General features: G+C 38.2%; 1 protein-coding gene across 1 annotated transcript in view; it reads right to left on the bottom strand.

The window, feature by feature from the left end:
* The window catches only part of LOC121316530 (disks large-associated protein 2-like), an 86,154-nt gene extending 61,029 nt beyond the window's left edge, over positions 1 to 25,125 (bottom strand). Inside the window, exons 1-2 of the mRNA XM_041251562.1 lie at positions 24,082 to 25,125; positions 2,833 to 2,842 (exon numbers count right to left, since the gene is read on the bottom strand). Coding sequence (XP_041107496.1) covers positions 2,833 to 2,842; positions 24,082 to 25,065 — 994 coding nt within the window. The 5' untranslated portion in view covers positions 25,066 to 25,125. The remainder of the gene's footprint in view (positions 1 to 2,832; positions 2,843 to 24,081) is intronic.
* Between the last annotated feature and the right edge of the window lie 641 nt (positions 25,126 to 25,766).

Here is a 25,766-nt window from a genome sequence, read left to right on the forward strand (position 1 = left end):
TTGCCAAATGTCTGATAATAATTGCAATATCCTAGGCATGTTAATCTGAATAATTTGGAGCTCCTCTATATAATGGTTTTTTCTTTAGCTCCACATCACATGCTCTCTCCAGATCGTTTCTAAGCTATTGATTGACAGGCTATAAATATGATGTAGCAATAATAAGTATTCTTTTTACATACTCCTGAAGCGATTACCCTACATGTGAAGCCTCACCACCGGGTGGATGGAAAACACAGATGTACCATTAACTTTGACAGTTGTCAATTACAGAAAATAATAACTGTCATTTAGCTGTGACGATGAACGTGGCAGCTGTCAGGATTGGAACAGAACAGTCAACGCTCCAAAAATTGAGGAGTACCACTTAAATACTATAATTAATATGCAGAATGTGCATAGACAGAGACATTCAATATTTTATTAATGCTTAACAGACTTAAGTAAAATTGGAACAATGATTAAAAAAAATTACTGAAAAAAAAAACCCATAACAGTAACATAGCCTACATCATCATCCACTATGAGGTTGACTAAAATATTTAACCCTCCACCGCCCAACTTGCAGCGGCCATTTTGGGGAGGTCGGCTTCACAGGTGTACTGAGTTTCATGCCAGTTAAGATTGAGATTTCAGCAGCAGTTATATTGAGTGGCGATTGACAGCAGCGGATTAACGGGGCCGGTGTTGGTACATATAAGGGAACTGTGTAGTTGAGTGTGTTAGTTCAGTGAGTGGAGTTTGGTGTGGGAGCGAGTCGGAGCAAAGCTACAACATAAAAACAAACACAGAGAGTTTAATTTTGACCCTTGCCTTCCCAGGATGCTAAAGTGCTGATGCAGACTGGAGAACCAAGAGGGTTTGGAGTACTGAGGAGTGGCAAATCCAGGACTTGGTGAAGAAGACGGCAGGAGTGGCCGTGTTGTTGTTTATGCAAAGGCTTGTGTTTGCACCAGTAAAATGTGTGTTGCATATAGCTCAAAGACTCTGTTATCACCACATCACAAATGCATTTTTTTCTTTGTAGAATATCACTTTATATATTTTATGTTTCAGACATCACATCTTGGTAACTGCATAAAACTTAGAAGTTTAATCCACCCCAGTGGACTAAGGAGTTCTTAGAAACGTGCCTTATCTACCCCACAGTGAATTTAAATCTTTACAATTATACACTTAATGAATCTAAACAAGAATAGAATAATACTTAATATTCATAAGTTTGTTTATTTCTAGTTGTATATCATTATGCTTGTCAAACAAAATTTTTGATTTCAACAAACAAAATCCAAAATAGATTATTACATTCCGGTTTAACTAAAACATATCTAAAATCAAAATGCCCTAGAAATGTGTTTTATTCATGTAAAAATTTGTTTTAACACACCAAATTCAGCTGCTTTTTCTGTCGTGGCCATGTTGGATTTGAGTTACGCCCTCTACTGACTTTGTTCCTTCATAATTTATCACTTTTCAATTGAAAGATCAGAGCAGAACTCACAGACCCCTGGTTTGCCCACCCTAGTAACATTATCGGCTGATTTTTCCCTTTTCAGTATAAAATGTTGCAAAGAACACTTCGTGGTAAAAGTTTTTGTGAATTTCCCTGACAGTTTATAATTCACTCTTGACTTCAGGCTTTTTTTTAATAGGACCCATGGTCTGCTGACACCTTGAAAGCACTGTGAGGGTATCAAATGGACCTTCTCCATTGCTAACTTCATGACTGGTCATCAAATGTAAAATTATACATCATTACAAACATCTACACTTTCATCAACCAATCAGAAAGCTCTACTAAAGGGTACTACGCACACTAGATGACAACTGAACACTGACAGAATGAGCTAGATTCTCAAAGTTGAACTTTTTTCCAAAAATTAATTAATTAATTCCATCGTAACTGGTCTCCACTGACAAAACAAAATATTATTGAAAATGTTTAAAATAATAATAAATAGTGTTAGTCAATATCACTACTATATGTCTGTGTAGTGCTAATTTCTGTTGCTTTTCCTTATGTTTCTCTCTGCAAGATTTTGGGGCTTAATTTGCCCAGAGGTCTGGTGCAGAAGTGTGAGAAGGTTAAGGTTCTATGCTAAAATCACAAGGATCAGGTATTTAGGAGATTTAATTGGCTAACTGGTAAATTTGCATAGGCAGCACTAGTTGGACTGATTGGTCCTGGTATAAAAGCGGTGAGTGAGAGAGAACAATATTATGCAGAAGCTGTTGGTGTTATGCAGGAGAGTTGTTGGTGGAGTTTGTTTGTGTTTCCCTTGCCTTGCTAATAAAGGTGTGAGGAAGATAGCACACTTGCTTGTTTATTCTTTCTTTTTTATTTGAAACTTGATCCTGCCAATAAAATAATATAATTAGTTTTATAAACTGTTGCCGAAACCTGGTCTTTTATATCCTTCCCCAAAGGGTCTAAAACAAACCCGTTACACGTGGTGCCAGAAGCATGTCACAAGTGACCCTCAAACCCCTTCTCTCTTGTATAAGGCACTGGTTCCTTTTGAAAGGAAGGCCTATGCAGCAAATGTAATTGGTCCTTAATTTCTAAGCAGAACCAAAACCGTGTAAAGCATTGTAGGATAATTTACCACTGATCCACAGGGATTATCATTTTTTCATTTGAATGCTAAATCAGACAATGCAAGGATAATTGAATGTATGGGATATAATGTAACTCATCCAGGAAAGTGGGCTCATTTGGGAAAGTTAGAATGTAAAGATGGGAAAATTGCTACAGGGGTTGAGATATCCTGTAGATACCTGGTAACTGATTTAGTAAAACACACTTTTCATGCTCAGCGCTGGATTGCGGACCCTGTGGTGTCTTTTAAGGAACATTTGAGAGCAGAGCCGGATAAGGATTTCCAATCCTGCTGGGAACACTCTGATACCTTGGACACAAACTGTGTATTAGTTTAGAAAATGAACAATAAAACACTGACCTAATTCAATAACCTTGATGGTGTCGCTTGGAATGTACAAGTAGCTAAGTTTCTAATCAGCAGCTGCAACTTAGGGTTTAAGGGCCTCTCGCTTTTATAATTTTTATCTTAAAAAGTGAGAGGAACTTCATGGTACAGAAACATATATTATTAGTTTTAGAGAAAACCTCATATATCCTTATCTTAGAAAGGTGGGAGAAGGCCTGGTACTGTATATTATTAGTTTTAAAGAAGCCTGGCACCAAAAAGTATATTATTAATTTTAGAAATAAAGGCTGTCTTACAAACCAGATGTTTATGTTTAATTATGCCTTCTGATGCACGATGGGAGAGAAAAAATCCTGTAAATATAGGAGAAAAATTACAATTAGGTATCAGCCCAGCTTGGTAACACAAGCCTGTCTGGTCCATCTCTCTGTGAAGCTGACTGCTGGTGTTGTACCTCTAGTTTGGTAAGCATAATATTGAATTTTTATATCTCACAAGCATGGTGCTATAGGACAGTATTATTATTAGCTTTAGAGATGTTGTTATTATATGCATTAATGTAAATGGGTGCCTTAGAGAGTAGGCTGCCTGAAGTGTGTAATGCAACCATATTGCTTTATATATTATTAATGCTGTTAGTTTGCAAATACACCAGAGTCCCTGGATTGTCTATGAGCTAGGATTAGAAGATCTGCAATCACTCTATCCATTTACTTGTTAACAAACCGAAGGAGTAAATACATATCCTGATTCGTTAAACTTTGAATAACTGAGTCTGTGTGATTATTCTTGATTAACTGTTGTGAAGGTTTGTAAAAATCTGTAAGCCAGTACACGAACAACGCACTATAGGAATTTATTTTGTTTGCCTCCCCTTATTCTACTAGAGAATTAAAGCAGTGCACAAATGTGACAAGCAGAATAGTGCCCCCTAATGGACAGTAGGAAACAAGAAAGAAGGCTCCGACCTACACAACGGTCAAAGGATGAGATCCTTGAGACCGTGATTTAGAAACCTATTAATATCCTCCCTTCTGTGACTAAAGAACGGGTCAGCAGACACTGGGTCACAACTCTAAGCTTACCCACCCGTCTGCTGGAATATGTCTTTGAAGCTGAACTCATCTGTCGGAAATCAGATGATTACACCACAAAAACTGCTTGGGAAAATGACCAGGACAAAGTCTCTTTGGGCTGCGAAGGGACAATGGAGGGATGGGAAAGGATGCCTCCTAGTGTCAATTTTTTTTTTTTTTTTTTTTTTTAAGGGAAAGAGGTAAAACCGGGTTAAGAAGTCCACCTGTCACAACCCGACTGCCTACCACTAGGGTCCCCTGAAGAGTTAATTCTATAGGATGATGCAAAACTGTTAGCCATAGCTGTAAATATGCCTAGCTGTTTTAAATTGATATCTAGATATGTCTAGCTGTTTTAAATTGAACCTGGTTTCTTCACTAATTCTGCTGTTGATTCATTGGACTATAAATCTGAAGCTGTATGTATTTTCTCATTTCTCTTCAGGCTATTACTTGCTACAGTATGTGGACTATGAAAAGGCTGCAAAATTAATAACATTGGTAATGTTAGGTCTTAGAGGAGAATTATGTTATCACAAGCAAATTAACATCTATAGCTGGACCTGTCCATGGTAGAATTAGTCAGCTCTGAAAAACTGTTTAACCCATTGTGACAGAGATCGAATGACGCTTGGTGTTAGCACTCCTTCCCGACCTGTGAGGGCACTAGAAAGAAGGAAGAGTAACCTTAAGCAAATGGCAAGACAATTCATTAGGTAGGGTAGGTGGAAGTCAGCCATTTAGGAAAGGGGCGGAACTACTAGCACCCAAGCTCACTGACCCGGATGGTAGACTGCATGGCATCTGAGGATTGGAGGAGCAGATGCCCTTGTTAACCTCAGGGTCATGGGCGAGGGTATAAATAGGGGGGGCGTAGCTTCGGTGATCTGTTCCTTTGCATATGGTTAAGCCAAATAACCTAGAAGGAGCCTGTATTGTTTGTACCAAAAACGTGAATGTTTTGTTTCGTCTGTGTAATATCACTGTTTGTCTTGTGTGTCGTTTCTCACCATGAATACAGAGCACGATCCGGAGCTGCAGCCGCAGGCCAGCGTAAAGCCCGAACATCACCACTCACCTTTCCACTACCGGAACTGTCTTTTTGCACCATTAGCACTAAAATCACGCACTGTTGGAATTGTGTCTGTGTTTTGTGTTTTGCGTGGGTGAAAGAATCTGACTTTGGGTTACGGGTCAAACCCGTGGGACTATAATCAGAAGTGATACATGCCGGTGTACCACTTCCAACACTATTATTGTTTGCAGGTTTGCTATAAGGCTCTGGACATTACAATCATTTAATAAACACCCTTGCAGTTGTAAATCATTCGCCTGTGTCATTAATCCGCTCTGCACTGCACTCACCTGCACGTATTCACCACTTTGCCTCACCCATTAAGTGCCAACTATATTGCTATAATAACTTACTCCAATTGTGCTAACTGCAAAAGTTAACCCTAAATGAAAATGTTAATTGTGCTATAGGAAGCGCATGGCCAAAACATTGTATGACTTATTGACCAAAAACTAAGGTTTTTTTTGTTGCATGGAAATACTTCTGAAAGCTGTAAGCTGAAATATGTTCACTTTCTACTACACTGTAACTAAACTCCATACCAAGAAATTATTTATTAATAACTGAGATCTACTGGAAATAGTCCTGGCAAGTTTATTTGATCAAATTGGAAAAAATAAGCATACAGTAGGAGGGATTAGAGACTTCTTTATTCAGTATTTTTTTATGCTACACCATTTATTTCAAATGATTGCCATTTGACTCATAAAATTATAGTGCTTTATAGTTTAGTACATTTTAAAAACAGAGTCCTTTGAAATACTGAAAATACATAAACATATAAATAACAAAGCCTTTTGCAAAGCACAGAGATATTTTTTTTCATCCTTTACACTTTTGTTATCTTCATGCTTACTCATCGGATTGCCAATTGCTTTAAGCCTACACTTTTCTATCCCTTAGTGATAAGATGCAATTCACTGTACACTAGCCTTAAGTAGCAGCTGTAGATTTACTACCAATATTTTGAAAATATTATGCAATAAATACTTTGACTGTATAATTTTTACATCCTTAACCTAAAAGTACAGAGTTGCTGAAGCTACGGTTTGTATGTACTACATATGTACATAGGTTTATGTAGGGGACATTATATATATAATTATATATATCTAGATATCTATATCATTATATATGTATATATAACCACTACATAACTACATATTATATATGTCTATATGTTGTATATGGTGTATTGTTGCAATAAATAAAATGTATATTATTGTCGTTTTAATAAAAAATGTTTAGCAGGCAATAGATGGATAGTACACAACACTTTCTTCACTTTCTTATGTAACGTTACGTCTGGGTCGTTCATTTGGCAGAGCACTTACAGCAGAATGTGGAAGATTCCTGGTAAAACAACTTTTACCATGTGGAAATCTACACTTTCATGAGATAAAGCTCCCATTTGACTGTGTGACCTGTCCCTAAATGTAAACAATTTTTCATTTAATTTCACTTTATGTCTCCATCACATCACCTGTGGCATCTCAATCAGCCCCTATATTCCACATCAGTGGGGTTGCAGTGGCTAATTGTGATTTAATAACCCTAATTACTGCACAGGATAGTGAGAGATGATTGATGACATCCATAATTTTAAATAATTTCTATCTCATTTTCAAGACTCTGTTAATGTTGTCTTACCTATATCTAGTAAGCTTATGAAATACAATGACCAAATTTTGATTTCATGTCATATGTACAGTAGGGTACAAAATTACAAAATAAAAGGCCAAAGACTAGTTAGTCACCTTTGATCAGACCATCTCCAAGATCTAATGAGCGCACCTTTATTTGAAAAGATAATGTTCAAAAGAATTGGACATTTTAGAACAATCAGCCATATTGTATAAAAAGTAAAGGTCATTCAACAAAGTGCCCATTGGTGCTTAGTATACCATCCAAGTGACAAGCAATACACCAATCATCAACCATATACTGTATCTTTCTTTAATTGAGAGTTGCTGTCCTGTGTGTTTTGTACTGCTACAAGTGGGTTCATATTTCTTAATACAACAGTATGCAACATTATCTGTAACAAAGCTCTCTGTTCATTCAAATTATTGAACACTATCTTCCCTTACTCTAATTCAATAAGTATCTTTTTATTAAGGGATATCATTTTGCTCACTGCATACAAACAGTTTAAAGTGCTTCCAATGCCATATTTCTCTATAGTATACTGTAGAGTTTGTGCATTTGTACAACTTTGTCAAGTATACTGATCTCCAGAGGTGTGCAGTGGAGCTGAGACCAGAAAGAGCAAAGAACACATTTTGAAGTGTAAAGTGAACAGCAGTCCAGTGCACGACTGTTTGCTCTGTCGTCTTTATATAGCAACTGTGGAACCTTACCATGTCCTCTGGGTTAAAGCTTTTCTACAAATACTGTACCTCAAAGTGATGCTTCAGAAAAGCCTGCTCTCATAGGAGCCATTACTTGCTCTCATACTCAGAAGTCATACTTGCAAAAGTACTGGACTAATGTCTACCCATAATTACTATACAAACACACCTCTGGCACTCACGAAATGATCACATAGTGCTTTAACCGTACAAATCATACGCTTTGTACTCCTGCATTTCTTGAGCAAGAAAAATCATCATACTTCTTACTAGGTTCTCTGCACATCCCTATCGATCTCCACAGTCCATACCCCAAACAAGGGTAGTGTAGTTTTTATGCACGGTGTTACAGAATATCTTGCATGTGCACTCGACTTTCAGATCCTTTTAAAAAGGAGTGTAAGGGCTGCAGAACACACTCTAGTGAGAAATGCATTACTACAGTATACATTTGCTGCCTTCTGCGTTGTACATATAGCAGTGATATATTTTTCAACATAATCCACGTTGTTTTGATATTCTTATTCACAGATCCTGGGTCATACATCAGCTGGGAAAATCAAAAACATTTTACAAATTATTCTGGCAGGAGAAAAGAACCCCAAAAACATCCTTAGCATATTCTGTATATCCTTTTGTATAACATGTTGTATCTTATACATTTAATAAAACAAAGAAATCAGATTTGAAGAAAACAGAGTGATGTACTGTATGATCAAATTAAACAAACAAACAAAACACAAATGCAAACCTGGTGAGACAAAATATAAAAGGAAAGAAAAAGGGAGCACTGTTGATTCTTCTAAAATGTCTTCCCTATGAGTATACAGTATATGTATGTTTGTGTCACAATTGTGAGGTTCAGGTAATGGGCATTATACAGTAGTTACCTATTTCATGTGCCCATGCATTACTTTAATAACTTTAATTCAAAATGTGTGATTCCCTCTTTACCATGACCAATGAACTGTGGCCCTCAGGTGCTCACTGGCCTTTGTCTACAGCAGTAGCAAGTACATTCCCAGCTTTCCCTTGTACAGTACCTTACTGCAACATTTTTTTGGTGTTCTGCAAACTTTTGAAAATCCAGTAAATGAATTGAAGTGCTCTTGGAGTGGGACTTTTTGGATGTTTTTTTTGGCATTTCAAAATGAATAATTTTTTTCTTAAGTGGACCTCATTTTGGAATCTATCTTGCATTCATTCAAACCGAACGACACATTACACCTCGTTACGAAGAAGATGAAAAGTGTGAGCTAAAGAAAGATTCTCTCCAAATTCAACTTTTAAATTTAGGTTTGAACATACTTTCCTTTCATTTATTTTGGCTATCATTGGCTAGTTTCTGCATTTTTGCATATTTCAGATCAACCAAAATCTAATATTAGATAAAAGGGACCCTGCGTGAACAAATAACACAAAATTTTGATACTTATTTCATTTATTTATTAAAGAAAGTTATGCAACACCCAATGCCCCTGTGTGAAAAAGTTTCGCCACCTTTAGCAGCAATAACTGCAACCAAACGCTTCCTGTAGTTTTTGATCAGTCTCTTACAGCGCCGTGGAGGAATTTTGGCCCACTCCTTCATGCAGAACTGCTTCAACTCAATGACATTTGTGGGTTTTTGAGCAAAAACTGCTCGTTTCAGGTTCTGCCACAACATCTCAATGGGGTTTAGGTCTGGACTTTGACTAGGCCATTTCAAAACTTTAATTTTCTTGTTCTTCAACCATTCTGATGTACACTTGCTTGTTTGTTTTTAATTGTCTTGCTGCATGACCAAGCTACGCTTAACCTTCACCTTACAGACGGATGGCCTGACATTCTCCTGTAGAATTCTCTGATAAGGAGTAGAATTAATGGTTCCTTCAATGATGGCAAGTCGTCCAGGTCTTGATGAAGCAAAGCATCCCCAAATCATGACACTACCACCCCCATGCTTGACCTTTGGTATGAGGTTCTTACTGTGGAATGCAGTGTTTGGTTTTCACCAGACATAAGGGGGCCCACGTTGGCCAGATAGTTCCACTTTTGACTCATCTGTCCACAGAACACTGTTCCAGAACTCTTGAGGATCATCCAGGTGCTTTTTGGCAAACTTGAGACAAGTATTCATGTTCTCTTAGTGAGCAGTGGTTTCTGCCTTACTACTCTGCCATGAATCCCATTTTTGCCCAGTGTCTTTCTGATGATGCAGTCATGACAACTTCAATCTGATGGTAAGGGCCAAAGTTAGTCAGATTTATATTGGGCTGGGCTGGTGCAAATCAGGCCTGATTGTTAACCAAAGTATTCAAACACCTGACCCTAATTGTCCCTTTAATTGGATTGAGTTAACTAGGGGGGCAATAACTTTTTCACACCTGAAGATTGAATGTTTGATTACCTTGTACACCAAACAAATGAAAGAAGCACCAAACTTTGGTGTCATTTTTTCTTTCAGACTCCCACTACATACTACGACAACCCACAAAAAGATCAAAAGGTGGCAAATATATATAATAAAATACATATGCGGGCCTGAGAATGAGTAGAGCGCTATGTACACGTTTTCTGCAAAAAAAAAAAAAAGTGTTAGTCAGCATTTACTGGTATTTCCACTAGAGTTTGTGGGAAAACTATAATGCTGCAATTACACTGCCACCTCAGACCTAAGCTGACTCGGGTCCAACTGACCACGGAGATTGTTATAAAAATTTAGTTGACGAGCGGCCAGAGGTCGTGAAGGGATTTGGGCTAACTGGGGGAAAGAGGGGTTTTGGTGTGGTACCTGTTACAGAATGGTATAAGTATCATAAATGTAACAAATGCAATGAGTATGGCCATATAGCTGTTCAGTGCTCTAACAAAATAGAGCCAATGCAATGTAACACAGGTGATCCAGAGTATTGTGGGTTGATCCCATGTGGAACAAAAAAATATATTTTTTATATATAATAAGAAATGTATGATACTTATATTTTCCCAACATCATTCTTGAATTAAATAGTATGTAATAAAAGTATATTATCAAGATATTTTATACATTTTTAATAAACCAAAATTGGCCTCTTTTCAAGAGATGAGATATATGGTAAATATATACTTTATGTATTTGAAATATATAAATGTGTATATATGTTAAATATATTGTTAATGCTTTTAAAATATAAAATAAATATACTGAGAAATATAAAATTAGTATGAGAAAAATACATTATGTATACATTTGAAATATGACATTTAATTTACTGTATGTACTTGTGTATGCCACATAATAAAAAACAAACAATATTGTAGGCAAGCAGGGTACTTAAAATCACCTTTATGGATTAATAAAGGAAGCAACTCAGCTCTCTGCCAAATAACACCTCTGGTGTTGTAAGAAGATTGCCAACAACAGTGACTCATCACTCACTAACATTAACACATATAAAAACCTCCCCAGTCTTGCAAATGCCCACACCTCTCAGGGTGATTTTCGCCGATTAATAACAAATCACAGAAATACTCCTAAATTAACCATAAACATAAACAATACCTTGAACAATTATCACAAAAACATTAATCAAATATTTACAATATTTAATAATGAACATATAACTGCAGTTTCCACACAAAAACCCAACCCCCAGCATCCTTTGCAAGCAACTAATTTACACGAGTCTGCTTCGGCAATGTCTATATATGACAAATACATATATAAAACGAGCAAGATGGGCTGAACGACCCTCTTGTTTGTAATATTTCTTATGTTCTAATGCTTTGTATAATAAACATAATTGATTAATATGAAATTAAAAAAGGTAAATTCATGTTTCAATACAATTAAATACTGTTTATAATTTATGTACTGCATGGCATATATTAACTGTTTCTCTCTCTCTCTCTCTCTCTCTCTCTCTCTCTCTCTCTTATATATATATATATATATATATATATATATATATATATATATATATATATATATATATACACAGTACTGTGCAAAAGTTTTAGGCAGGTGTGAAAAAATGCTGTAAAGTAAGAATGCTTTCAAAAATAGACATGTTAATAGATTATATTTATCAATTAACTAAATGCAAAGTGAGTGAACAGAAGAAAAATCTAAATCAAATCCATATTTGGTGTGACCACCCTTTGCCTTCAAAACAGCATCAATTCTTCTAGGTACACTTGCACAAAGTCAGGGATTTTGTAGGCATATAGTCAGGTGTATGATTAAACAATTATACTAAACAGGTGCTAATGATCATCAATTCAATATGTAGGTTGAAACACAATCATTAACTGAAACAGAAACAGCTGTGTAGGAGGAATAAAACTGGGTGAGGAACAGCCAAACTCAGCTAACAAGGTGAGGTTGCTGAAGACAGTTTACTGTCAAAAGTCATACACCATGGCAAGACTGAGCACAGCAATAAGACACAAGGTAGTTATACTGCATCAGCAAGGTCTCTCCCAGGCAGAAATTTCAAGGCAGACAGGGGTTTCCAGATGTGCTGTCCAAGCTCTTTTGAAGAAGCACAAAGAAACGGGCAACACTGAGGACCGTAGACGCAGTGGTCGGCCAAGGAAACTTACTGCAGCAGATGAAAGACATATCATGCTTAGGTCCTTTCACAATCGGAAGATGTCCAGCAATGCCATCAGCTCAGAATTGGCAGAAAACAGTGGGACCCTGGTACACCCATCTACTGTCCGGAGAAGTCTGGTTAGAAGTGGCCTTCATGGAAGACTTGTGGCCAAAAAGCCATACCTCCGACGTGGAAACAAGGCCAAGCGACTCAACTATGCACGAAAACACAGGAACTGGGATGCAGAAAAATGGCAGCAGGTGCTCTGGACTGATGAGTCAAAATTTGAAATATTTTGCTGTAGCAGAAGGCAGTTTGTTCGCCGAAGGGCTGGACAGCGGTACACAAATGAGTGTCTGCAGGCAACAGTGAAGCATGGTGGAGGTTCCTTGCAAATTTGGGGCTGCATTTCTGCAAATGGAGTTGGGGATTTGGTCAGAATTAATGGTCTCCTCAATGCTGAGAAGTATAGGCAGATACTTCTCCATCATGCAATACCATCAGGGAAGCATCTTATTGGCCACAAATTTATTCTGCAGCATGACAACTACCCCAAACATACAGTGAAAGTCAATAAGAACTATCTTCAGTGTAAAGAAGAACAAGGAGTGATGGTATGGTCCCCACAAAGCCCTGATCTCAACGAGTCTGCTGGGATTACATGAAGAGAGAGAAGCAACTGAGGATGCCTAAATCCACAGAAGAACTGTGGTTAGTTCTCCAAGATGTTTGGGCCAACCTACCTGCCGAGTTCCTTCAAAAACTGTGTGCAAGTGTACCTAGAAGAATTGATGCTGTTTTGAAGGCAAAGGGTGGTCACACCAAATATTGATTTGATGTAGATTTTTCTTCTGTTCACTCACTTTGCTTTTTGTTAATTGATAAATATAATCTATTAACATGCCTATTTTTGAAAGCATTCTTACTTTACAACATTTTTTCACACCTGCCTAAAACTTTTGCACAGTACTGTATATATATATATATATATACAGTGCATTGCAAAAGTATTCAGACCCCGGACCAATTCTTTCATATTACTGAATTACAAATGGTACACTGAAATTTCTTTCTGTTCGATATTTTTTTTTTTAAACACTGAAACTCAGAATCAATTATTGTAAGGTGACATTGGTTTTATGTTGGGAAATATTTTTAAGAAAAATAAAAAACTGAAATATCTTGCTTGCTTAAGTATTCAACCCCTGTGCTGTGGAAGTTCCCAGTTTGCACCGATGAAAGAAATTGCCCTAACGAGGACACAATTACCTTACCATTGGCCTCCACCTGTGAACCACTAAAGTTGCTGTCACATTTTCTGGATAAAAACCCCAATGTTGAAGGATCATTGGTAAGGCTGTGAATCTGATGGAAAATGAAGAACAAAGAGCATTCTACAGAAGTTAGAGATAAAGTAATACAAATGCATAGATTAGGGAAAGGGTACAACTTGTGAGAGAAGCCACAGAGAGGCCAACAATCACTTTGAAGGAGCTACAGAGTTCAGTGGCTGGGAGTGGAGTAATGGTACACCGGTCAACCATATCAAGAGCTCTGCATAACACTAGCCTGTATGGGAGGGTGGCAAGAAAGAAGCCGTTACTCAAAAAGTACCATCTGAAAGCAAGTCTGGAGTTTGCCAGAAAGCATGAGAGTGACCCAGCTGCGATGTGGGAAAAGGTTTTGTGGTCAGATGAGACCAAGACTGGCCAAAACTCAAAGCGCTATGTGTGGTGCAAACCTAACACTGCCCATGCCTCAAGACACACCATCCCTACAGTGAAGTATGGTGGTGGCAGCATCATGCTGTGGGGATGCTTCTCATCAGCAGGGACTGGGCATCTTGTTACAATTGAAGGAAAAATGGATGGAGCAAAATACAGTAAAATACTGCAAGAGAATCTGCTTCAGTCCACTAAAAAACTGAAGCTTGGGAGGAAATTCACCTTTCAGCAGGAGGAGGCCAAAGCAACATTGGAGTGGCTCAAGAACAAAAAGGTGAATGTCCTACAGTGGCCCAGTCAAAGTCTTGATCTCAATCCCATTGAGAATCTGTGGCACTATTTGAAAATTGCGGTCCACAAGGGTCGTCCAACCAACCAACCAAATCTGCCAAGAAGAATGGGCCAAAATCACTCGACACTATGTGCAAAGCTGGTACATACTTACCCCAAAAGACTTAAAGCTGTTATTGCAACAAAAGGTGGCTCTACCAAATATTAATGTGTGGGGGTTGGATACTTGTGCAAGCAAGATATTTCAGTTTTTTATTTTTCTTAAAAATATTTCCCAACATAAAACCAATGTCACCTTACAATAATTGATTTTGAGTTTAAGTGTTTTAAAAAAAAAATATTGAACAGAACGAAATTTCAATGTACCATTTGTAATTCAGTAATATGAGAGAATTGGTCAGGGGTCTGAATACTTTTGCAAGGCACTGTGTATATATATATATACACACACACACCACATTAGGAGGAGCGCGTAGCTGCACGTACCCGGAAAGACTCCATTGCAATCAGCTGCAGGACGGCCCTCTATTGGAGAAACCATGGCGACGGGCTAATTGCAGGGAGGAGTTTGTGGGTATAAAGGGGAAGCATCTATGTCAGTATGTCGCCTTGCGCTGAGAATGTAACCGACGGTCGGAGTGTTTTGTTTGTTTTATTAAGTGCTGTTTTGTTTTGTTTTTTGTAGTCGGAGTAAGAAGCCAAGAAGATAGTGCCAAGAAGAATACAGCATTTGTGACCCCAAATGGACTGTATCAGTAGATGGTAATGCCATTCGGACTACACGGTGCCCTGGCTACTTTTCAAAAAAACTTTACATGGGGACCTTGAGACCCCATATAAAGTTTGCATCAGCAAATCTAGATGATATTGTAATTTTTTCTGAGGACTGGGAAACATATTTGGGGAAGGTAGAAACGATGTTGGATAGTCTTAAGGAAGCAGGCTTAAAAGCAAACCTGGAGAAATGCTATATTGGACTGACAGAAGCCAAAAATTTAGGATATGTGGTTGGAAATGGTGTGGTTAAACCTAAAATTAACAAAGTCGAGGCCATTAAGAATTGGCCTTGGCCCGTTAATAAAGAAACAGGTCTGTGCCTTCTTGGTTATAGTGGGTTACTACAGAATGTTTATCCCAAATTTTGCAACAATTGCAGCGCCTCTTACAGAGTTAACCAGGGCTAAGGGACCAAACATGGTTAAGTGATGTGATGAGGCGGAAGCATTTTGTGTACCAACCCAGTGCTAATTGTGCCAGACTTTAAAAATTGCTTTATATTACAGACGGATGCTTCAGGCGGAGGTGTCGGGCAGTGTTATCTGATGTATTCAAGAGTCAAGAACAGACAGTTTTATTATTGAGCTGCAAAATGCTTCCCAGGGAACGAAAATATGCCATTGACGAAAAACAATGATTAGCGGTCAAGTGGGCAGTAGAAACCTTATATACAACCTTGCTATTTACTTGGTCAGTTTACACTGGTTACTGATCACGCTCCCCTCAAATGGATGAAGCTAAATAAAGAAAAATTCCTGAGTGACCCAATGGTTTCTTTCCTTACAGCCATATAAATTTAAAATAGAACATCGCAGTAGCAGTAAAAATTATAATGCGGGTGGTTTCTCTAGGTTGCACTGCTTTTCAGAGTCTGGTGCTCCAACCAAGGGGTTTGACCTGAGGGAAAGGGTGTGTGACAGAATAAAAGAGAGAGAATGAGAATGATAGAGCACTGTGTCGAGGTTTTCTGTAAAAAAAAAAATTATTCACGATTACCAGTTAGAGGTTGTGGGAAAATTCTAAATGTCTGTATGTATAACTCAGGTGTAAACCATCTTGTATAAGTGGTCATTCATTATCTAATTAAGAGCCCTATAAAGGAGGTTCTTTGTCTGGGCCTAGTTGAAGGAGACTAGGAGTTTGAGAACAGAAGCGTGTGTGAACTGTGGAAGACATTTTTTCGAGTGTTTATACCTGGAGAGTTGTACCATCTACCTGTTTAAAGCCACCTAGAGTGAGAATCAACATCAGCCTGTGCAGGGTGAGCCAGGGTTTGTCTGCGTCCCAAACAGGACAAAATTATATTGTTACTGTGTGTAACCATTATCTTGTGTTTTTATTGGAGAAACAGACTAGCTGTTCCAACCTCAGTTAGGGAAACTTAAGTGTTTAGTTAGCGTTCCTTGACGGAGTTAGGCTAATGTTTTGTTTTGCTTGCTTTATTTAGTTTTATTTACTTTGTCAATATATTTTTATTTACTTTGTTTTTATTTTATTTACTTTGTCACACACACACACACACACACACACACACACACACACACACACACACACACACACACACCCAATGCCTATAGGAAGCATTCACCCCCCTTGGATGTTTTCACAGCTGTGTTACAACCTGAAATCTCGATGTATTTAATTGAGATTTTTCTTTCCTTTGATTTACACAACCTACTCAACACTTTCAATGTGTGAAAAAAATGGGGGGGACAGGGGACAATTCAATTAAAAATAAAAACCTGAAAAGTCTTCATTAGATAAGTATTCAACCCTTTTGCTATGACACTCCTGAATAAGCTCAGGTGCAACCAATTGTCTTCAGAATTCACACAATAAGTTAAATAGAGTCCATCTGTGTGCATTAAAAGTGGTTCACATGATTTCAGACTAAATACATATGTCTTTGTAAGGTCCCATATTTGCGTAGTGCATTCAAAGCAAAGAATGAAGACCAAGGAGCTTTCAAAACAACTCCGGGATAAAGTTGTGAAAAGGCACAGATCAGGGGAGGGGTATAAAAAGATTTCAAAGGCATTGAATATCCCTTGGAGCACAGTCAAGTCAATCATTAAGAAGTGGAAGGTATACAGCACCACCTAGAATCTGCTTAGAGCAGGCTGTCCTCCCAAACTGAGCAGCCGGATAAGAAGGGCATTGGTCAGAGAAGCCACCAAGAGGCCAATGACAACTCTGAAAGACCTACAGCGTTCCATGGCTGAGATGGGAGAAACTGTCCATGTGTCAACAATAGCTGAGGTACTCCACAAATCTGGCCTATATGGAAGAGTGGAAAGAAGAAAGCCATTTCTGAAAAAAGCTCATGTAAAATCCTGCTTGGAATTTGCAAAAAGTCAAGTGGGAGACAAGATGCGGCAAAAGATTCTGTGGTCCGATGAAACAAAAAGTGAACTATTTGGCCTAAATGCAAAGCGTTATGTCTGGTGCAAAACCAACACAGCACATCACCCAGGTAGCACCATCCCTACTATGAAGCATGGTGGTGGCAGCATCATACTATGGGGATGCTTTTCTTCAGCAGGGACTAGGAAGCTTGTCAGGGTAGAGGGCAAAATGTATGGAGCTAAATACAGGCAAATCCTTGAGGAAAACCTGCTTCAGTCTGCAAAAAACCTAAGACTGGGACAGAGATTCACCTTTCAGCAGGATAATGACCCCAAGCACACATCCAAAGCGACACTGGAGTGGCTTAAAAACAAGAAAGTGAATGTCCTAGAGTGGCCGAATCAATCCCATCGAACTTGAATCCCATTGAGAATCTGTGGAAAGACTTGAAGATTGCTGTCCACCAACGATCCCCATCCAACTTGACAGAGCCTGAACAATTTTGCCAAGAAGAATGGGTGAATATTGCATGATCCAGATGTGCAAACCTGGTAGAGACTTACCCCAAAAGACTCACAGCTGTAATTGCTGCCAAAGGTGGTTCTACCAAGTACTGACCTAGGGGAGTGAATACTTATCTAACCAAGACATTTCATTATTTTATTTTTTTTCATTAACTGTTATTTCACAATATAATTGCCTCTTCAAAGTGTTGAGTAGGTTGTGTAGATTTCATGTGTATTCATTTCTATTTGGACAGCATAAACCAATATGCCATGTTTATTACCTGTCTCAACAGAATTATGGAAATAACATGATCAGTGTGATACACACACAGTATGCACATTTCGTTTGCTAAATTATCTCAAACTTGCTTTCCCAAAGTGTGTGTCGAAACACCCGGGTGTGTCACCAATAATATAAAGCTTGCAAGTTTTTCAGCCAGGAAATATACAGTACAAGTCTATGACCTATGAGATTTTGTATTATAATAAAGGTGGTTATTTAACACAACTGTCCTGACTGAAATCTCAGCCGAGTCGCAACCGTATATCGAATTGGTTGTGTTTTTTGTTGTTGTTGTTCAAACTCATTGCTAATGCATGTGAAAATACATCCAATACAGTGGCTCTCAAAAGTATTCATGCCTCTTGGATTTTTCCACATTTTATTATGTTACAACATGGAATCAAAATTGATTTAATTAGGAGTTTTTGCCACTGATCAACACAAAAAGTCCATATGTCAAAGTAAAAAATAAAATCTACAAATTGTTCTAAATTAATTACAAATACAAAACAGAAAATAATTGATTGCATAAGTATTCACCCCCTTGAGTTAATATTTGGTAGAGGCACCTTTGGCAGCAATTACAGCCATAAGTCTATTTGGATAAGTCTCTACCAGTTTTGCACATCTGGACACTGCAATTTTTGCCAATTCTTCTTTGCAAAATTGCTCAAGCGCCATCAAGTTGGATGGGGACCTTTGGTGAACAGCAATTTTCAACTCTTTGCACATATTCTCAATTGGATTGAGGTCCGGGCTTTGACTGGGCCACTCCAGGACATTGACCTTTCTGTTTTTAAGCCACTCCAGTGTGGCTTTGGCTGTATGTTTGGGGTCATTGTCCTGCTGGAAGATGAATCTTCTCCCAAGTCCCAGGTCTCTTGCACACTTAAGCCGGTTTTCCATCACGATTTCTCTGTACTTTGCTGAATCCATTTTGGATTCACAGTAGGGATGGTGTTCTCAGGATAATGTGCTGTGTTAGGATTGCGCCAAACATAGCGCTTAGTGTTGAGACCAAAAAGCTCTATTTTGGTTTCATCAGATCATAGAATCTTCTTCCTCTTGGTCTCGGAGTCTCCCACATGCCTTCTGGCAAACTCTAGCCGAGATTGGATTTCAACAATGGCTTTCTTTTTGCCATTATCCCATAAAGGCCAGTTTTGTGAAGCACCCGGGCTATTGTTGCCATATGCAGTGTCTCCCAGCTCAGCCGTGGAAGGTTGTAACTCCTTCAGAGTTGCCATAGGCCTCTTGGTGGCCTCCCTGACTAGTGCTCTTCTCACCCGGATACTCAGTTTTTGAGGCCGGCCTGTTCTAGACAGACACAGTTGTGCCATATTCTCTCCATTTCTTAATAATGGACTTTACTGTGCTCCAGGGGATATTCAATGCCTTGGAAATGTTCTTATATCCTACCCCTAATTGGTGCTTTTGAAGAACCTTATTCCAGATTTGCTTTGAATGTTCCCTCATCTTCATGATGTAGTTTTTGTTAGGAAATGTACTAACCAACTGCGGGACCTCCCAGAGACAGGTGTATTTAACCTGAAATCATGTGAAACACCTTAATTGCACACAGGTGGACTCCAACTAATTATGTGACTTCTAAAGACAATTGGTTGCAGCAGAGCTTATTTAGGTGTGTCATAGCAAAGGGGGTAAATACTTATGCAATCAATTATTTTCTCTTTTATATTTGTAATTAATTTGGTATAATTTGTAGATTTTATTTTTCATTTTGACATTATGGATTTTTTTTGTGTTGATCGGTGGCAAAAACTCCTAATTAAATCCATTTTGATTCCATGTTGTGACACAATAAAATGTGGAAAAGTCCAAGGAGGGTGAATACTTTTGAGAGCCACTGTAAGCGTTAGTGGGCAGTATCATTAACAATGAGTTTGAAACACAGCCATTTCCATATACAGTAAGACACTTTTGCAACACATCTGAGATTTACTGGCGTAGCATTAAAAGAAAGACATGTTGTTAGTGCGGTGAATCGGAATAGCTTTATCAAGTACTTTATTAAGATGGATGCCTTTGTTACGTGGAAGAGGAAACAAGAGGATGATGGAGTTCAGGCATCAACATCCAAGTCATCGAGCAGATCATGAAAATATGACCCAGATTAAATTTCTTCACGTGTCATCTGTTATTCTATTTTAACAGCAGAAAGTATGGTGCCAAACAAATTAAAGCACCATTTAGATATAAATCACAAAGACGTTGCAGATAAACCTTGTGATTGAACTTGTCTGTTATCATACTGAAGAATGCTTTTCAACAAAAATCAATTGATAATTTTTGACAATCATTGAAGATAGAATATTCACTGCTAGTGCCACAGCAATGAAAGTGCTGCTTCCATTTTTAACCACTATCTTTGTGAATCTGGGTTTTCAGCAGTAGCAGCAATAAAAACAAAATATAGATCTCAGCAATCTCTAACATTGAACCTATATTGAAGAACTGTGTCCAACAAGCAGGCTCATCCATCCCATTAGGTAAGTAGCAAGACTACATTTAATTAATTTAATTAACTAAATCCATTAAAATTGACTTACATTTTTATACTTTCACACTACTTTACATTTGACTTATAATTATACTGGTCTGTCATCAGTGTGTCACCCAATATTTTAGTGCTGAATAATATGGTGCAAGAGAGAATGACCCCACTACTGCTTCAACAATCACACTGAGACCACCCATTTTGTTGGGGATCCGAATAGCTCCTGGGAATGGGATTGGGCTGTTTATATTTTTTCCACTCCTAAGCACTCCAGTGGGAAAGAGAGGTAAGAGGGTAAAGATAAAGCTCTGTCTATTTCCCTGGATTATTAGGGATGATTGAATGATTGATTAAACACAATTACCCATCTTTAATCATGCACAACAATCACAGGTTTGATTCACAGGTAATTTGTGTTTAGTCTAGTAAATTATTCATAAAACTACATTGTGCTTTCTGCCTTGTATACAACTGCAAAACTTCTCCATGTTTCCCAGTCTTATGTTAATTTTATGAAGACATTTTAACTGCCTTTTATAAAATGCTAATCTTCCTTGAATGAACATTTGCGAATGCGTCAGCATCCTAAGGTTTATAATGTTGCCTAAAAATATCACAACAATTCAATGTCATTCTCTGTTTTTAACACTACATATTTATAATTGTTCCTTAACTGGTTTCCTGAAAATGCAGTAATGTCAATAATAATTAATGTATTTTTATTGCCTTACAACCTGGAATTAAAATGGATTTTTGGGGGGTTTGGATCATTTGATTTACACAACATGGCTACCACTTTGAAGATGCAAAATATTTTTTATTGTGAAACAAACAAGAAATAAGACAAAAAAACAGAAAACTTGAGCGTGCATAAGTATCCCCCCCCCCCCAAAGTCAATACTTTGTAGAGCCACCTTTTGCAGCAATTACAGTTGCAAGTCTCTTGGGGTATGTATCTATAAGCTTGGCACATCTAGCCACTGGGATTTTTGCCCATTCTTCAAGGCAAAACTGCTCCAGCTCCTTCAAGTTGGATGGGTTCCGCTGGTGTACAGCAATCTTTAAGTCATATCACAGATTCTCAATTGGATTGAGGTCTGGGCTTTGACTAGGCCAATCCAAGACATTTCAATGTTTCCCCTTAAACCACTCGAGTGTTGCTTTAGCAGTATGCTTAGGGTCATTGTCCTGCTGGAAGGTGAGCCTCCATCCCAGTCTCAAATCTCTGGAAGACTGAAACAGGTTTCCCTCAAGAATTTCCCTGTATTTAGCGCCATCCATCATTTCTTCAATTCTGACCAGTTTCCCAGTCCCTGCCGATGAAAAACATCCCCACAGCATGATGCTGCCACCACCATGCTTCACTGTGGGGATGGTGTTCTCAGGGTGATGAGAGGTGTTGGGTTTGTGCCAGACATAGCGTTTTCCTTGATGGCCAAAAAGCTAAATTTTAGTCTCATCTGACCAGACTACCTTCTTCCATATGTTTGGGGAGTCTCCCACATGCCTTTTGGCGAACACCAAACGTGTTTGCTTATTTTTTTCTTTAAGCAATGGCTTTTTTCTGGCCACTCTTCCGTAAAGCCCAGCTCTGTGGAGTGTACGACTTAAAGTGGTCCTATGGACAGATACTCCAACCAAAAATCAAAAAGTTTTGGTGGGCGGCCCCCTCTTGCCAGGTTTGTTGTGGTGCCATATTCTTTCCATTTTTTAATAATGGCTTTAATGGTGCTCCGTAGGATGTTCAAAGTTTCAGATATTTTTTTATAACCCAACCCTGATCTGTACTTCTCCACAACTTTGTCCCTGACCTGTTTGGAGAGCTCCTTGGTCTTCATGGTGCCGCTTGCTTGATAGTGCCCCTTGCTTAGTGGTGTTGCAGACTCTGGGGCCTTTCAGAACAGGTGTATATATACTGAGATCATGTGACAGATCATGTGACACTTAGATTGCACACAGGTGGACTTTATTTAACTAATTATGTGACTTCTGAAGGTAATTGGTTGCACCAGATCTTATTTAGAGGCTTAATAGCAAAGGGGGTGAATACATATGCACGCACCACTTTTCCGTTATTTATTTTTTAGAATTTTTTTAAACAAGTTATTTTTTTCATTTCACTTCACCAATTTGGACTATTTTGTGTATGTCCACTACATGAAATCCAAATAAAAATCAATTTTAATTCCAGGTTGTAAGGCAACAAAATAGGAAAAATGCCAAGGGGGGGTCAATACTTTCACAAGCCACTGTATATCTTACTCATGAAGCACTACTGTGTTGCTTTACTGATATTTTGGTAAGCCAACTCTGAAGATGGGAAGGTAGTTAAATTTGGACATTATTTTTGGGGGAATCTACTGTCAATCTATACCCCTTATAATAGTTTACTATAGTAAAACATAATGTAATAGTGTTAATCATCCATACATGTTGTTGTCAACACAATCATATATACATGTATGCTTTACAGTGATTGAGTTACTATAAAAAAATAACTGTGCGCACTCTGGAAAGTGTGTCAGTAGGTAACTGAACCAAATATGAATGCACGGCTGGATACAAAATGTTTATTGTAAGTGACCTGCAAAATCCAGTCTCCCAGAGACATCCACTGTGGCATTCCTTTATGGAAATACTATCCTGTTTTATTCTTAGGACAGGCTTCTCCTGTTACCTCTCTTACCATATCTATGTAAACATGACCTTATATTAATAGAGTTTCCAAAGGCTCAGTTGCAGATTAAAGTATTGGCACCCTACACTCAATATAAGATCATTCAAGAAAACATGTAAATACAACCATTTTGTGAACATTAGCCACTAATTAATGTCTGGTCCCATTCTATTTATAATGCAGCTTACTACAGTTAATCTGTAATGGTTTTCAACCAATCAATATTTTATTTAAATTAGTTAGATTACATTTTTAACAGACTTAAAGTCAATACTTTTGCCATGACCAGATATTTGAAATTGCTTAGTGCTTTTATGTTTTTTTTTTTTTTTTAATTTTAATAAAGATTGTTTGTTACACGACTAGAAATTGTGTTTCTTGGTCTTTGTCATATTAATGTTCACTAAATTCTTGTATTTAACATGTTTTCTTGAATGATCTTATATTAAGTGTTGGGTGCCAATACTATGTTAAAAAAACAACACCACCACCTATGGAGAAATTCAGATTAAATTTGGATTGATTCGGAGTGTAATCCAAATGCCAGATTGTTCAAAAATAGAAATCTGTAGAGGACAAAACTATGTTAACTTGACAAGGAAATACATTTTAAAATAACCTAGATATTTCTGGAAGTATGAGAAGATAAAATCAATCTGACAAAACTGCTTACCGTTCATTTCTGACAGTATACCTGGAACTAAACCCTAATTCTAAATGGCAGTGGTAATATTTGCAAAGCAAGTCTGTACTGCTTTGAAAACACCAGTGTTTCCAACTGTACCACATTAAACAAGCAATCAAATATAGCAAATAAGCAAGAAATGTAGACAAACTATTAAAAGCTGTGCAAAGTATTTAGATATATGGCTCAGACTCTATAACCGCCAATTTTGTTCTCCAGAGGAACAACAACCATCAAGGTCAATGTTATCAAACTAATTTCTTACCTGTAGGTAATGGCATGGCCTCAGGGATGGTTTAATATCCTGATGCATCATTGGCTTTTCCAGATTTAGTGATGACTTGCGATAAGCCTCTTTCGCTTGGCTCACAGTTAGAGTTGACCATGAGCTCCTTTTCATGAACTTTCCTTCAGGTGCCATGGCCAGCCCTTCACAGGCGGAACATTTAACGTCATTGTTACTTTTTGAAGTCTTTAGTGTAAGGTCCCCAAAGTGGCCTTGTATAGATTCTGGGTAACAGTGACTGATATGGTCAACGTGATGCCTACTCATGACACTTGGTGTTCTGTAAGTGCTGTCACTATCCAGGTTGTCATCAGAGCTCCACCAGCCCATCCCTGATCTATGCTTGGAGTCCGGCTTTCTCTCCTTACTTTTACTCCTTTTACTGTGTTTCGAGTGGTGACTGTGATAGTGGCTGTCACTTCTGCTGTCTCCCTTAGTTCCATTCATATTACTTTTTGAAGACCCCTCCAAAGAGTGAGACTTGGTAAACAGTTTTTGGACCGAGTGAACAAGGTGCCGTATTCTTCCAGGGCTTTCACTGCGCTGCTCTGTGGTGGATGTCCTCTGGTACTGCAGGGTGTGGAAGCCATCTCGGTGCAGTGGCAGCTGCTTTTCAAACTGATCCAAGAGGTTGGCTGGGATTCGGTTGATCTTGCTGCTGGCATGTGACATGGCACAGTCATCCCTGGTGTCGTAATGAGAGCTGTAGTGCATTCTTGGGAAGGTGCTGCTTGACATGTGGTCTCCCACCGTCACAGGCATCATCATGCAATCTGAGTGGATGGAGCTACGAGGCGAGCAGCGGTGGTCCATTTGGCAGCTGTCCGTAGGGCTAAGTAAATACGATTGCCTCGAGTCCTGCCCATGGTGGATATGGTCGTGGGAATGTTCACATTCTGCTAAGCCACAAGTGTGTCCTGAACTTAGCTGTGGCTGAGTTCGGCTGCCAGATAAACCCTTCATGCTCCTTGGTGCAGGAGAGTATCTGTCCTCATTGAAGTGCTGAGAAGGTGACCAGGAATACTGCTGGTCTGTCAAAATCAAAACAAGATGCATGATTACATACAGTTTTACACTTAAATGCAAAATACAACTGCTACATGCAAACTAGACATGCCGTGAAAATTGTTGCATTGCCTGTTATTGTAATTAGACCTTACTCTTCTAAGGATAACTTTAAACTCAAGGAAGATGACCTGAGATTTATCATAAAGAATAGGATACTTAATCTTGAGATCTCTTTTCCAAAGCACAGAAAGCATCTTTAGTGGTGAGTGTAATGTAAAATGGAAGGTTGCTTTCACAACCAGGGTTCCCTGAATTGTCAGATATTAACCACAGGTTATATTCCTTAATCTCTCCTCTTCCGGACTTGAGCTTTACATGCTGTGCAAACTAGGATGAATGGTTGACTGACACATTGGTTTAAACATTTTAAGATCTGTTTCTTCTTATATATTTTCCAAACATTAACTATTAATTATATTTTGATGGAGAAATAAAACTTCCAGTTGTATTGGCAATATGCATGTGTTTTTTGTATATTTAAGTACTATTTTTAAAATGTAGATTGATCTTAATAGTTGCTCCTTTTCTTTAGCTAAGCACTGTATTAGGTAAACCTGCTTAATATTTAATTTAATATTTAATCTGTTAAAGCATTG

The sequence above is a fragment of the Polyodon spathula genome, chromosome 6 (assembly GCF_017654505.1).
Source record: "Polyodon spathula isolate WHYD16114869_AA chromosome 6, ASM1765450v1, whole genome shotgun sequence".
NCBI classification, from domain to species: Eukaryota; Metazoa; Chordata; class Actinopteri; order Acipenseriformes; family Polyodontidae; genus Polyodon; species Polyodon spathula.